General features: G+C 43.6%; 1 protein-coding gene across 2 annotated transcripts in view; it reads left to right on the forward strand.

The window, feature by feature from the left end:
- Window positions 1-12895, forward strand: part of gli3 (GLI family zinc finger 3) — a 125266-nt gene that overhangs the window by 41551 nt on the left and 70820 nt on the right. The window contains exon 3 of one of the 2 annotated variants that reach the window (XM_014992362.2): window positions 6494-6736. In XM_014992362.2, coding sequence (XP_014847848.2) covers window positions 6494-6736 — 243 coding nt within the window. Of the gene's footprint in view, window positions 1-6490; window positions 6737-12895 lie in introns of both variants that reach the window. The other variant, XM_014992361.2, reaches the window with a different exon arrangement.

Raw genomic sequence — 12895 nt, forward strand, 5'->3', positions numbered from 1 at the left:
GGGAAAGACACAACCCCGCTGTGAGGTTGATTTGAGGTGAGTGAAGGGAAAGAAGGAAGGAGTCAAGCAGGCTTTGATTTAGCCCCTCCCCCGCTCCAGGGGTTGGAGACTGGTACTGTGAGATGCTGAGCTCTGGGTGCGTCCCCGAAGACCCCCGGCGGCACAGAGAACAGGATGGTGGGTTGTGGAGTGAAGGGGATAGGGGGATGTGGGTTACTGAGAGCCAAATTGAGATGTGGGAGTCATCAAATTTGCCTAGATGAATATTGAGGAGGGCATTTGTGAATATGCGGGAAATCGGTAGCTGACAAAAGACTACTAACCAGAAGAGGGACCTTATTTAATTCTCTCTACAATTTTGCCAAACGTCACTCATGCATCGATGGGTACAAACCCCGTGATGGAGTCAGACATCAGCTCAAAGTTAGATAAAGTTCTCCAAAACATTTTTATAGATGAGTAACAGCTGCCATCACGGCAAGAACACAAACTCTTACCAAGTATTTTTGATCCATTTCTTAGAACGCTTGAAATAAGACAAAACTTCAAGAAATTTTTCAGAAAGATATAGGAGCTCAGTATCTTGCTAAAAAGTTACTTGTAAGTTAGTTTTATCTTATTTCAAGTCTACAACGGTATTAGGATTTTGTGTTTTTTGCAGCGCTGCCTTGGCAGAGTGGTTTAAGTTACTGCTAATTCTTCAAGAAGGTGCTTGGAAGTCTCTCTTTTTAGTGAGTTACAAGAAGAACCCTCAGTACTCTGTTACCTCCACCAAAATGCATACCTGTTGTAAAAATGGCGGTAACCGTCTTGTAACGCTGAGCTAATCGTCCGAGGAGTTGATCAGGAAAAACCTCACACAATTGCACTAATCCCCAATCTTGCCGGCTGTTGTTGGTTTGGTACAGTCCCTGTTATATCGGCCCGCTCTAATCGTGAATGATTCCCTCTGTCTTTAGCGGCCCTGCCAGAGCCGGTGAATCAGGTACGTAAAGCCTAAGCCGCTTGGAGAGGTGCTCTTATTAAACTCTAGCCAGCTGCTGGAATTTTTCTTCCCCCTCTCATTGTTGATTGGGGGAGTCTTGAGTCTTTCCCTGGAGTTGATTTGCAAGAGAAAGGAAGAAAAAGGAGCAAGAGATTATTGCACAGGAGGAGAAGAGCTTTGAAGAAGTGTTTTGTGATTTCGCTGTATATCCTCCACCTCTTTCTCTATGTGCTCCTTTAGCCTAAACATGTTTTCAGAAGTTAGAAGGTGGAGCTTCGATTATGTCTGTCTTTGTCCCAGAGAAATGCTCTTGGGCTGACTGTAGCTTGCAGTAGCCCCTTCTAGACCTCTGAAAAATAAAAGTTTTTGACGAAATAGTTGGTCGGATACTTTAGAGTTAAGAACAGACTATGAGGCGGAGGACGTGGAAAAGCAGTTCTTCTTTTTAGCCGGTGCCTGTGGACTATTCCTTCAAAACAACAAAGCTGAGTGTTTGTTTCACTTTGTATTGATTCCCAATGAGCTCCCTTAGCCAGAACCAGTTTGTGGCATGGTACTTTCAGAAGATGGAAGGTGAAACTCTGTTTTTGTCTGGTTTTGTCCCCGAGAAAGGGTTTTGGGGAGATTGTAGGATGCAGTGGTCCTTTTGTAAACCCCTGAAAAATTAAAGTCCTAGACTGGAAGGCAAGGCGGCTGCTGGAGAGTTAAGGACAGATTGTCATGTGGAGGATGTTTAGAACCAATCCCTCTTCTTAACCTTTGCCTCTAGAAGATTCCTTCAAAACAACGAGGATGGGGTTTGGTTTCACTTTTGATTTGTCTAAATTGGCTGGAAACTCTTAACTTTAGCCCCTCTTATCCTGGAGCCCAACTCTTTGAGGCATTGGCCCCACTCCATATCTCATTATCTCTTTCAAAATTTCATTTTGTCATTGCACCCACGCACTCTTTCATACTCCCCCCCATTAGAGGCAATACATTGGGTTTTCTCGAAAGGTATTTGAAACAGAATCTTACAATAGAGACTGCAGATGAGGGGGAGAAGGAGGGGACCTGGGTTTTAGGGTTTAATGAGTGGCCTGCTGGGGGTGAAAGAGATAGAAACCAAGTGAGTGAGAGCAACAGAGAGTGCATTTGTGGAGCGTTAGAGGGAAAGGAGAAAGAATCGTAAGGGAGAAAGAATGCAGGAATGAAGTACCAGGTACCATTATAGTGGCAAAGAAAGCTGCTGAAATACTAGAGCTGGGGCGTGTGCTCTGATCAGGACGGCAGTGAGCACAATTACCTTCTTTTCAAATCCTTCAGTGACACTGCGGGAGGAAGGAGGACTTTGAAACTTGAAAGGCAAGAGCTCGCTTTCAACCTCAAACGCGAGCAGGAAAGGGCTCTGAAATTTGTTCAGTGCTCCCCATCCACCATTAGCTTGTTTCTTCCTCTCGCCTCCAGGCATTTAAGCGCTTTTTGAAAAGATGTTAAGAAATTCAATCACCATAGAGAGAGAGAGAGCGCAATAGTTCTTTTTTTTTCAGTATTTTTATATATTTTTTTTAAGGCATGCTTTCCTCTGGTCCACAGAGGACCGGCCTGCTGCTTTTGTGTTATGTACTGAATAGACCTGCAAACTGGTAGAGGACTGGATGCAGTAACCATGGGAAAACAGAGAGGAAATAAAAGAAGAATCTGAAATGAATGGAGGAAAAAGGGAGAGGATCTGTTGGGCACATGGTCAGAAGTTAGAAAAAGGTTTCATGGTTTAACTTTAACTTTATAAAAATTGCATACGTTTACGTCTGCTCTGTCTTCATCAGATGCGCTGGTGATGCGGTTGATATCCGATCCCTGGTTTATGTGAAGCTTTTCCTTGCCGATTCCAGTTTTAGCCAAATTCAACATCTTTTTAAGGTTTATTAACAGCTCTCATAATAGCCATCGTGCAATCAGTGACGCACAAAAACCATTTCTAGGATCCTATAGTGGCGAGTAGCATATTTAGTGCACTTTGCTAACAGTAAAAATCATGTTTCTTTACAACAGATGATGGACTGCTGTCAGATATTGGATACAAAGTAGGTCTTGACTCAGATTGATTGGGGTTATTTATAGAAGTGAGTTTTAATTTGTGGAACTTTTAGACTTGTGTTCATTTCTATTTCGATTAAAAGTTTACGGCTCAAAAGTTAGAAGCAGAGCAGCTTTTCTTCAATATGTTCAGTGTTTCCTATTATCTACCGACGTTAGCTTCAGGTCAGTTCACTCTCACTAATTCAACAATTCATCTCTAAATCAGGTGTGAGTTGACATCCTGTGGCAGATGTCTCCTTTTGTTCTGCTGGGAAGAAGGAACTAACGCTGCTAACATAGGAAATTGTGAAGGAGTAAACTGGTGGTATTTTGTAGCACTCTAAATGAAAACTACATGCCCCAGTAGATTAAACAATTTCCTTTTGCAAAACTGTTTGAGCAGCTTTGTTCTTCGTCCTGGTTTCTTTTTTAAACATCACACTGACAGTGAAAACGTGGTTTTCCTCCCGCAGTAGAAACAATCTCTACATTGAAGGGGGTTGTGCTTTGCGTTCACTGATTGAAAAAAAGGTTTGATTTTTGAGGTTGTTGGCATATTTTTTTTTTTTTTTTTTTTCTTTTTACAGATTCTCAACATGTTACACTGGCACAAAAAGGTTTCCTTGAGCAGCCAGAAGCAGCACACAAGAGAAATCCCTGAACGAGAGCAGATCTGTTCCACCAAGACGTCAAGGAGTTAATTGCCCCTTGTGCTGCAGAGTGTTTGTTTAACCATTTAAGGTTCTATGAACTGCTGTAATGAAGCCCCTGAAGGTGGTATATGGTGGAATGATGAACCCTCCTCCTGGGGGGGATGGAGGGCGGAGTGTGACAGTGCTGTGATTGAACCGTTTGCCGCTTGACCTCACTTGTTATGTTTGAATAGCGGTGGGGGTCACGACTGAAGAACATGAAAGTTGCGAGTAGCGAGGAAAAATCTAAACAAACTAGAAAGCCTTTCTTCTACTTCTGTAACTCCTGTAAGCTCACAAACACACTCTGATGAATCTATTTATAAAAGATTAAATACCTGCTTAAAATATAATAAAATAAAAAAGAAACCCAGCTCATAAATATGTAGCCAGGCTACTTTTGCAGCTGGAATTGTAGATTTTCTGCATGTAGAAGTGCTGGGAGGACACAGCGGGAGTCGTGCTGCACACAGCTACGTGCACGGCCTCCCCTCTCCTGCACAGGCTACAGTCCCGACTTCCTCAATCCATGTCAGGAGACGAACCCAATTTCAAAATCCCTTTATGTTAATATTGCGCTTTGCAAGCGCAGACCTATTAATCCAGCTTTAACCGTATAAGTTGCATTATTCCCCTTAATAAGATCACTGGCTGTGCAGTATAGGATTAAATACTTATATCATAACTGACACTGTCATTTCCCGCGGATGAGAGTGACTTGCCTCTCTCCGGCTGTCAGTTCCGCATTAGGAATCCTTGAATCCGCTGCCAGGGCTGCACCAGGGCACGGCTGGCCCCGGATGCAGGTAATGGATGTGGGAGAGTGAGGGGAATAAAAAGCGGGACCCCTCGAGCTGCTCCTCCTGCTCTCTCATTGCCTCTTTCAATCTCATTCTCTTCTCCTTTCTGATTGCTTCTCCTCTTTTTTTTTCCCTGTGAAGTGGCAACTCTCTGCAGTGCTTAAGGTGGCGCTCTCTCATCTGGCCCTCTGCCCTGTTTCTAATTGGCAGTTGGATTGCTGTTATGTTGCAGCGGATTGTGGGGGAAGGCTGCTAATGCTACAGAACCTCTGGCGCCAGTGGAGGGGCATTTTGCCAGGTTCTCAGTGAGGGACATTAATGTTGGAAAAGGAAAAAGCTGGAGCGCATTGATGACCAGCATCCTTAATGATGAACTCACTTTAACTTAAAACAAGGGCTGAACATGTGTGCGATTTACTGGAATCTAGTGAATGCTGCTTGGGGGGAAAAAGTAAAGTTAAAAAGGTTTTACTACTTGATCATGTTATTGTCATTTAATTCTGTCCATTATTTCCTGTTTGAAACAGAACTTGCTTTTCAAATTCTAAGGCAGGTTAGTTGTTTTTGAACAAACTCATCTACTAATCATAAAAATCATCAATTTTCAGCAACATTTTGCAGACATTGGACCTCTTTTATTTATGATGTTTGGGAATTACAGTTGACAGGAAGTAGATGAAATCTGCAGATGATTGAGATCCCTTCTTAAAACTCTTATAACTACTAATTTAAAAATTCACACATCTCAATAATATATTTTAATGTCAATATTAATATATCTTAATCTGCATTATTACGGACAGTGAAAACTGTCTTTTTTTAACTTAGTTTTTATTTATGCCATTTTGCAGATGAGCCTCACCAATGTTGGAGAAGCAACAGCATTGAATTCCTCCTAAATCTAATTGCTTGTGAGAATTCTCGAGCTACGACTATTTATATCTTTCTTAAAAAGATAATTATCAGAGTTAATTTGCTTTTAAAAACTGCTCCTTGTAAATGTGTCTAATTTAAATTGAAATAATAAAGAGTCCCAGACATGCCACGGCACTTTTAGAGAAAGTATCAAACTACAGAAAGGACTAATGCTAATACCAGAAGGTTAGCTGACCTTTGTACACATCAGTTCAGAGGCCATGCCAGGGGTCAAAGACCACGTCTTTTCGGGGGAGTTAAGGCTCTGAGCTCAGCTTCACCTTTATCCCGATTACATGGCATGCTGAGGATCGTACAAAGACCCCATGTCTCTGTTTTTTTCTCTCCTTAGACAAAAAACATTCTGTTAAGAGCTGATGGTTAGGGGGATGCTCGCACAGCTTAAAATGCCTTCCTTTTCTTTTAAAGTCTGCTTCTCAAAATAGCAGATTTATCCTATCAGTAGGCTCTTTTTTCCATTGTAAAATGTAAAAGTTTGAGTGTGCCCAGCTCGTGGATTTGATTGGCTAACCTTGACATATATATACCCAGAATGCTCTGCACTTTTGCTTAGCACTATTTTTGTTGTCTGAAGAAATGCACTGCTCTTTCTCAAAAATAATCAATCAGAGTCAGGTGGAAGGTCTTAGTGCTGTCAATCAGCACAGTGTACACGATGCTCAGTGTGCTAAATGTGGAGAAGCAACTTAGTGTTCCAGGAAAACCGTTTATCCGCCGTCACCGGTGGCTTTGCTAACTAGACTGATCATTCATGGCAGTCTCTGCTATCTTTAAGAAGTTGTAGTGTAGCAGAGAGAAGGGGGAGGATTTGAGCAGCACGTACACGATCCTAACTGATGGCGCTAAAACCCTCCTTCTGGCTCTGATTGGTTGTTTCTAGGGAGTAGTGGGAGACAGCAAAAGAACTAATTTTTTTTCACAGATTATCTGTCTCTTACTATGCTATCCAGACTTAGTCAGAGTTACCTGAAACATCACTTTTCTCCCTTTCCCCTTGTGTTTCTTCATTCTGGCAGAAGATGAGAGTTCGGGGACGCCGTACCACCGCGAGAGACGCAATGCCATTAGCTCCCAGGCCCAGACGCCAGGTGCCCTCGACAGAACCGTGAACGAGGAACCCTCCACCTCCACAGAGGAACGACCGTCCCTGCTCAAGAAGGAGCTGCACGGCTCCCTGCCCCATCTGTCCGACCATGCTCTGCCATACAGGGGCACGCTGTTTGCCATGGACCCCCGCAACGGCTACCTAGACTCACACTACCGTAAGTCCACAGGCCTCCCAAAAGTTGGCAACTTAGGAAACTTTGTAGCTCAAGGGCGCGTTTGTGGCGCTCTAAATGCTGAGGCTAGCTTTGCCTCCTTACTGTAGGTGAAAGGCACGACTGTTAGACGCTTGATTAAGTCTGACAGATTAGCCCTTCTCTTAGACTTGCACAGACACACACTCGCGAACACATGCACGCTCGCTTGCAATGTTTGGTGCCTGGGAAGTTAGTATGGGGAACAGGCCGGCGTAGCTTCTTAATTCCCTCATTAGAGGCCTGTCTGAACACAGTACTCCACTTTCTCTCATCAACGCACACTTCAAAGCCCCAAAGCAGTGCCGAGTCAAACCTCAGCACCCCCCTACTCTGGCTCGTTCTCGCTCTCTCTGGGACTCTCTCAGAGGCTGTGTAAGAGAAAGGGAAGGAGACGAAGCCCTGGAGTTGGGAGGTGAGAGCTGTGGTCCAATTGAGATGGTGGAGATAATTTGAAGCAAAGGTGAGGTAAACAGTTGTAGTTAGATAAAAGCAAAGCTGTGTGTGCACGCTGGAAGAAAAGGCAAGGGGGGATAGATGTTTTAGGAGTCTGATTAGGAGGTTAATTTGGCAGCCGTTGCAGCCGTAAGACAAAGATTTGATGTGATTACTCGTTAAGTTTGGTTATTTTCCCCTCGAATTGGGCCAGACGGAGTCAGACAGGAGAATTTTAAAGTGTTGACATTAATGAAAAACTCCACCGAACCCCAGACTCCAACAGAACTCTATTTATTTAACCACTTCATTAGCCTGTACTCCCTTGTGGTTGGGTGCCTGAGAATAGAGCCACCAAGGTGCCTCTTTAAGGGAAAGGTTACTTAAAACCAGGCGATGGTGCTTTGGACAGGAGCCTCGAGGGCAGAACATTACTGCACATTACATCCTGACCTAACTCAGCAACACTGCCACTTCTCATTTTATGAACGTGTGTGGGTATGTGTGAAGGAGCTCTGGTGGTTCCAGACCGCTGCAGGCGCAGGGAGGGAGACGGCAGGGGCAGAATAAAGAGGGGGGTGGGGGGTTGGAGGTCACTCCGAGGCTTGGGGTCATGCGGAAAAGTCACAGCCTGAAATGGAGAGTTCAAAAGCAGCATGAAAAGTCAAAGGGGCCATGAAGCTTCAAGATAATTTCTTTGTGACTGAATGTGAGGGGCTTGACGAAGCAGGGCAGAGCATCAAGTTGCATTCTAAGAAGCTGTCGATGTTCTGCACATGTTCTTCCTCTGCAGCCAAAATGTGAGGTGTTTTATCATATTCATCCAGTGAAATACTAAAATCTTCTCACTTTCCCTCCTGTCCGCTTTTCTTTAAATTATTTGATCGTTTCAAGCTACCTCAATTGCCAGTTTTATCCTGATTCAAGTCATGTACGCTCTTCAAAACCAAGTGGTTTACCACACGTCATGTAGCTACCATGGAAACATGGAGACTGCAGGTCGAGTGCAGTGTCTGAGTCAGAGCCTTATCTTAAGCTCATTCTACATGTTTTATGTTCTGGTTTTAGACTAATTCAGCTCAGTTCAATGTATTTTTAAGCAACAGCTGACAACAAATGTCATATCAAGTTACTTTACAAGAGAAACGGGAAGCCCAGTTGATTGCACTGAGGTCACTGACGATGCAGCAATCCCTCATCCTGAAGTAAGCATAAGCTTAGTGGAGGGGAAGCAATCCCTCTAACAGGACCAGGCTTAGTACGAATGGCAATTACAACAACTGCCTGAGTATTGAGAAGACACAGGATCCCTGAACGAGGAGTACTTTTTATGGGTAAAAACAAAGAGTAACTGGGGAAACAGAGGTAATGTGACCTTCTCCTTTGACTTTTCACCTTCCCCTTCACTGGCTCCTTCCAGTGAAGGAGAGTCACTTTCTATTGCTGAAAAAGATATATATAAAAAAGAGAGAATAAAATAGTTTGCAGGAGAATCACTGAGTATGGAGTACCTTCTTTTTAAAAAAATAACAATTGTGCAAAGGTTTTATCACTATCTTTCTCCGGAAAAAGAGTCTTTCTAGACAAGCTGTACTTTTCATAGGAAAGAAAAATAAGGAGTAGCACCAATTTCAGATTAAATCAACGATTCTAGGAAGAATATTTATAATAATGGCAATCAATTGCACAATCACATTTTGTTTTTAAATAAATGAATCCTTTCGAACAAAAGAAGCAAATTAATTGTGAAGTTTGTCATCTGGCGTTATGCAAGTATGGGACACCTAGTAGAATAAACACTGAAACAAAGTTGTTTTTTTTTAATGAAGCGTATCCCCACCCTCCCATCCCAAGATATTTTGGTTTGTTTACTCCAAAGCTAATTCAAAAAATGTACATGAAACTATATAAAAAATGATCCACCCAGAGTTTTCTTGGGACTTTAAAAAGGATTCAGTGTGGCTCGAGATCAGCACTTTGTATTCCTTTCAGAAACAGTAAAAGCTGAATAATGCATTTCCTGTCTTAAAGTCAAAATTGCAAATAATCCCATTAAGCAATGTGTTGTAATTAAAAAAATAACACCATTGAGAATGGAAAATATCTGCATTTCACCTTTAAAACCAGTCTGAATGGCTTCTGGTGTTTTTCATTGATGCTCCTATGATGTCTAACGTGTTAAGGAAGACTTATGATCTGAGATGAGAGAATTGCTGCGTAAAACACCTCCTTCTGGCCTCAGGTGTTGAGGACATGAGTGGGTATCCCAAGGCGGTCCCATTCTGTCTGATTGAACCCAGTACCACATCCTGGTCTCCAGGGGTTTTGCCATATTTAGGGTCAGCAGAAGGAAAGGGCTCCCCTTAAACCTTTGCAATCCCCCAGCCCCTTCCTCACCTCATTCATGTACTTTGAACCACAGACCTGCAGCATCTGTCGCCACTCCTGCACCACGAGTTGTAAAAAGCCACTGTTTGGGTTTGTGCATACACAGACAGCTCTTACTATGAGGGCTTTGTCGACTCCTAAATTCGTCCCAGGTGTGTGCGTTGGCCATGTGTGATGGAGAGGGGGTGGTAAGCCTTTGTGCTGCGCTTGCAGGGAGCGCCACGCCATGCAGCAGACATCCAGGTAAATCCGATTACTCTTAGCGCTGCTGCGTGTCAGTGCTTAATGTGCCTAAATGCGATGGCACCTGCAGCCCTGCCACACCTGGCCGCTGGGTCGTTAACGTGGCGGTGAAGCTCTGGGAGGTGTGGGAGTTGAGAAACGAGAAGAGAGCAAAAGGAGAGGGGTTTATCCTCGGGGGGAAATCTCTGCTATTCACCCAGACTTGCATTCTCCTTTTCCTCTTATGTCCTCGGCCTAAGACTGTGTTTACTCTGGTTTTTTACACCCACTTCAGAGCAGAAGAGGAGGCACCAAGGAAACATTACTTCCATTGTTAGCAATAGCTAATCGTGGTGATGCCTGAGTCTTAGCTGCTTTTCTTGGGCAAACACTGGATAAGAGTCCCTATCCTTCTTACCACAACGCTAATACATACAGCTTTGCTGTGGGATAAGGAGAAAAGGACTGAGATTAGGATTAATGAGAAAAAAAGTCTTTCTTAAAATCTTAATTGTTGGGAAGCATGAATGCAATGCACAGTGCTGACATCTGTTTACATTGTGCCCCGATTAGCCGGCCAGTGGTCGTTTAGCCACAGAGAGCCCATTTGCTGGCGAAGCATCTCTTCTTCCTCCGAGGAGATCTTCGTCTTTAAAGTCTTTCCTCCTTTTCCCATCTTTGCCAAGCCTAGCATGACGTGGACGTTGTTGCCGCCGCACTGAAACCCCAGAGAGTTTTAAATGAAAGGAGGGGAGTTAGATAAAAGTAAAAGGAAAGTACTTATGGAACTGAAGATATGTCAGTTTTGGGGTTTTACCATATCACTGACACAGTAGGTCATTGATAGGGCTAGAATGGGTACTTTAAGTTTGTTCAAGCTGTGATGGCTGCCTGCCTATCAGCACAAATTAGCTCCTTAATAGATCTAGCTCATATCTTGCTGCCAGGGCCTTAATCCCCCATACCAAAGCCTTGCCGTCCTTGACTGATCCCAGAAACCTACTGAGCTAAGCTAGAGGCAGTGAAAGTAAGAATGTTTTGCCCAAAGAAATCTTCACATGTATCACAGCGACTGCTCTAAGAGTTCAGCAGAAGGTGGTTGTTGCATGGATCATACAGGTCACGTGTGCGATCACTAAGCTGCTGTTTATCAGCTATCTCAGGTCGATTTAGCTCTTCATTCTGCCAGACTCAATATCAAAATGCAGCTGACCACGGAAGTGTATAAACGGTCACAAAGTCAATGTGATCCACTTCACAGCAAGTCCAGACCTCGTAGTTCTCTCATTTCAAATTGGATGCAAAAGACCAATTTTTTTTCTCCATATTTTGCCACATATTTTGAACTACAATCGTCAATGGGATTTTATTTGATTTGTCTTTTAATGTGGCAGCGTTATGTTGTAGGGATGCTTTTCGTCACGTGAATCAGGGAAGTTGGTCCAAACTTGGGATTGGGTGGTTTTCTAACTCCCTTAGTCAAAACTTTGAAAAACTGACTTTTGCTAATACACACGCCTCATGTGTGTATTCAGACATGGGACGTATTCTTGTTTTTGTACAGACATGTTTTGTCTATGCAAAAACATGTCACTCTTCATGTTTATGTATAGAATTTTAGGAGCCAAACTTCTGTTTCACAGGTCTGAACTACTTTGCGTTGGTCTATCACATAAAATCCTTTCTGTTATAACTTGACAAAGGGTTGCAAATTTCAGGTAAGAAGACTGTAAAATTTCAAAGCAACAATGTGTGTACACATGCAAAGAACAAGAAAAAAGATTCTTTGTCTCTTGATAATTTATTTGAACTCATAGAACAAACTTTCCAGTCTCTTGTCAGTTTAAATGTGACAACTGACTCGGAAGCAGGTTCAAACGCCCTCCCTTCCCTAAAGGACTGGGGGAACAGGGAGGAAAGCCTGGGGTGAGAGGACACGTGCCTGTTTCAAGGGTAAGTGTTTGTCTTTGTGATTGTTTCAATATTGGCTTTTTGAGCGCAGTGGCTCGGCGTAGTCCCCCAGTGGTGCGCAGGCACTGAGAAGCCCGAGGCAGACTGCAGGCGATGGAGAGGGATCCCTTCCATCCACCTCCTTTCATCAAGCAAGCACAACATAGGCCCGCGCTCTGCCGTGGCCCCTTGGTCCAGTGCGCCAGGGATAATCAGATGATCCCCTTTTATATAGCTTATTAGAGCCATCTTATGCTGTAAGATAGGCAATATTCTCACATGCTTTCGGCCCCTTTGTAGTGCATGATGATTTAAGAGGGTTAAGCAGAGTATGAAGTGCTCCGGGAATGCACTCTCGTACTGTCTTAAGGTCATGTGGTGCTCTCGCCACAAGGCTCATAAGTGTGAACTTAATATCTTGGAGTAATGGCGGCCCTCATTGACAATGACGAGATTAAATGTGAAGGGGCTAAAAAAGAATTAAGACGAGAGCCGGAGATGCTCCGAAGGAACTGTCCGCGTTTTCTTGGATCGCCGCAGCGACTGTTGGTACGTTGAAATGCTTTTGTGTGTGGCTGGTTAATCAGTCAACTTGCAGAGGCAAGTGAGAACAAAAAGACTTAAAATGAAGATTTGTCCCGTCATTCCAAAGAGAAAATGAGCTGCAATTGGCAACAAAAAAACAACAACGCCAAATGCTGAAGGGGGGTTCTCTGAAATGCCCAGCTCTTTCTTGAGTTTACCTTCCAGTCTCCAGCAGGATAATCACCTCTGAGCGGAGGGAAAACAAACATGTTTGTTTCTCTTCTATTCAAATCTCATCCTTTTCTGTATTCGTTTCTCTCTTACTGCGGTGAAGATAAGGACCCTTATTCCTACAGCCAACAACCCGTATCTGGCTCTTGTCTCTGGAGGGCCACAAGTGCTTATTGTTCAACATGGAGGGGAGGCTGATGAGCGCAGTGTAATTAAAATGTTTCTACCAGGCTGGTGAAATGTAAGAAATCACTGGAGAAAAGGCGAATGGCTGAGTTGGAGGGGGAAGAAGAGTCGGTGAGAGAATGAAAGGAGGGAGCAAGGAGGGGGTGTAACAAGGCAGAAAATGAAGAGAGACATAAAAGAATGGGA

The sequence above is a fragment of the Poecilia mexicana genome, unplaced genomic scaffold (assembly GCF_051168715.1).
Source record: "Poecilia mexicana isolate PSO_F unplaced genomic scaffold, ASM5116871v1 scaffold_20, whole genome shotgun sequence".
NCBI lineage: Eukaryota > Metazoa > Chordata > Actinopteri > Cyprinodontiformes > Poeciliidae > Poecilia > Poecilia mexicana.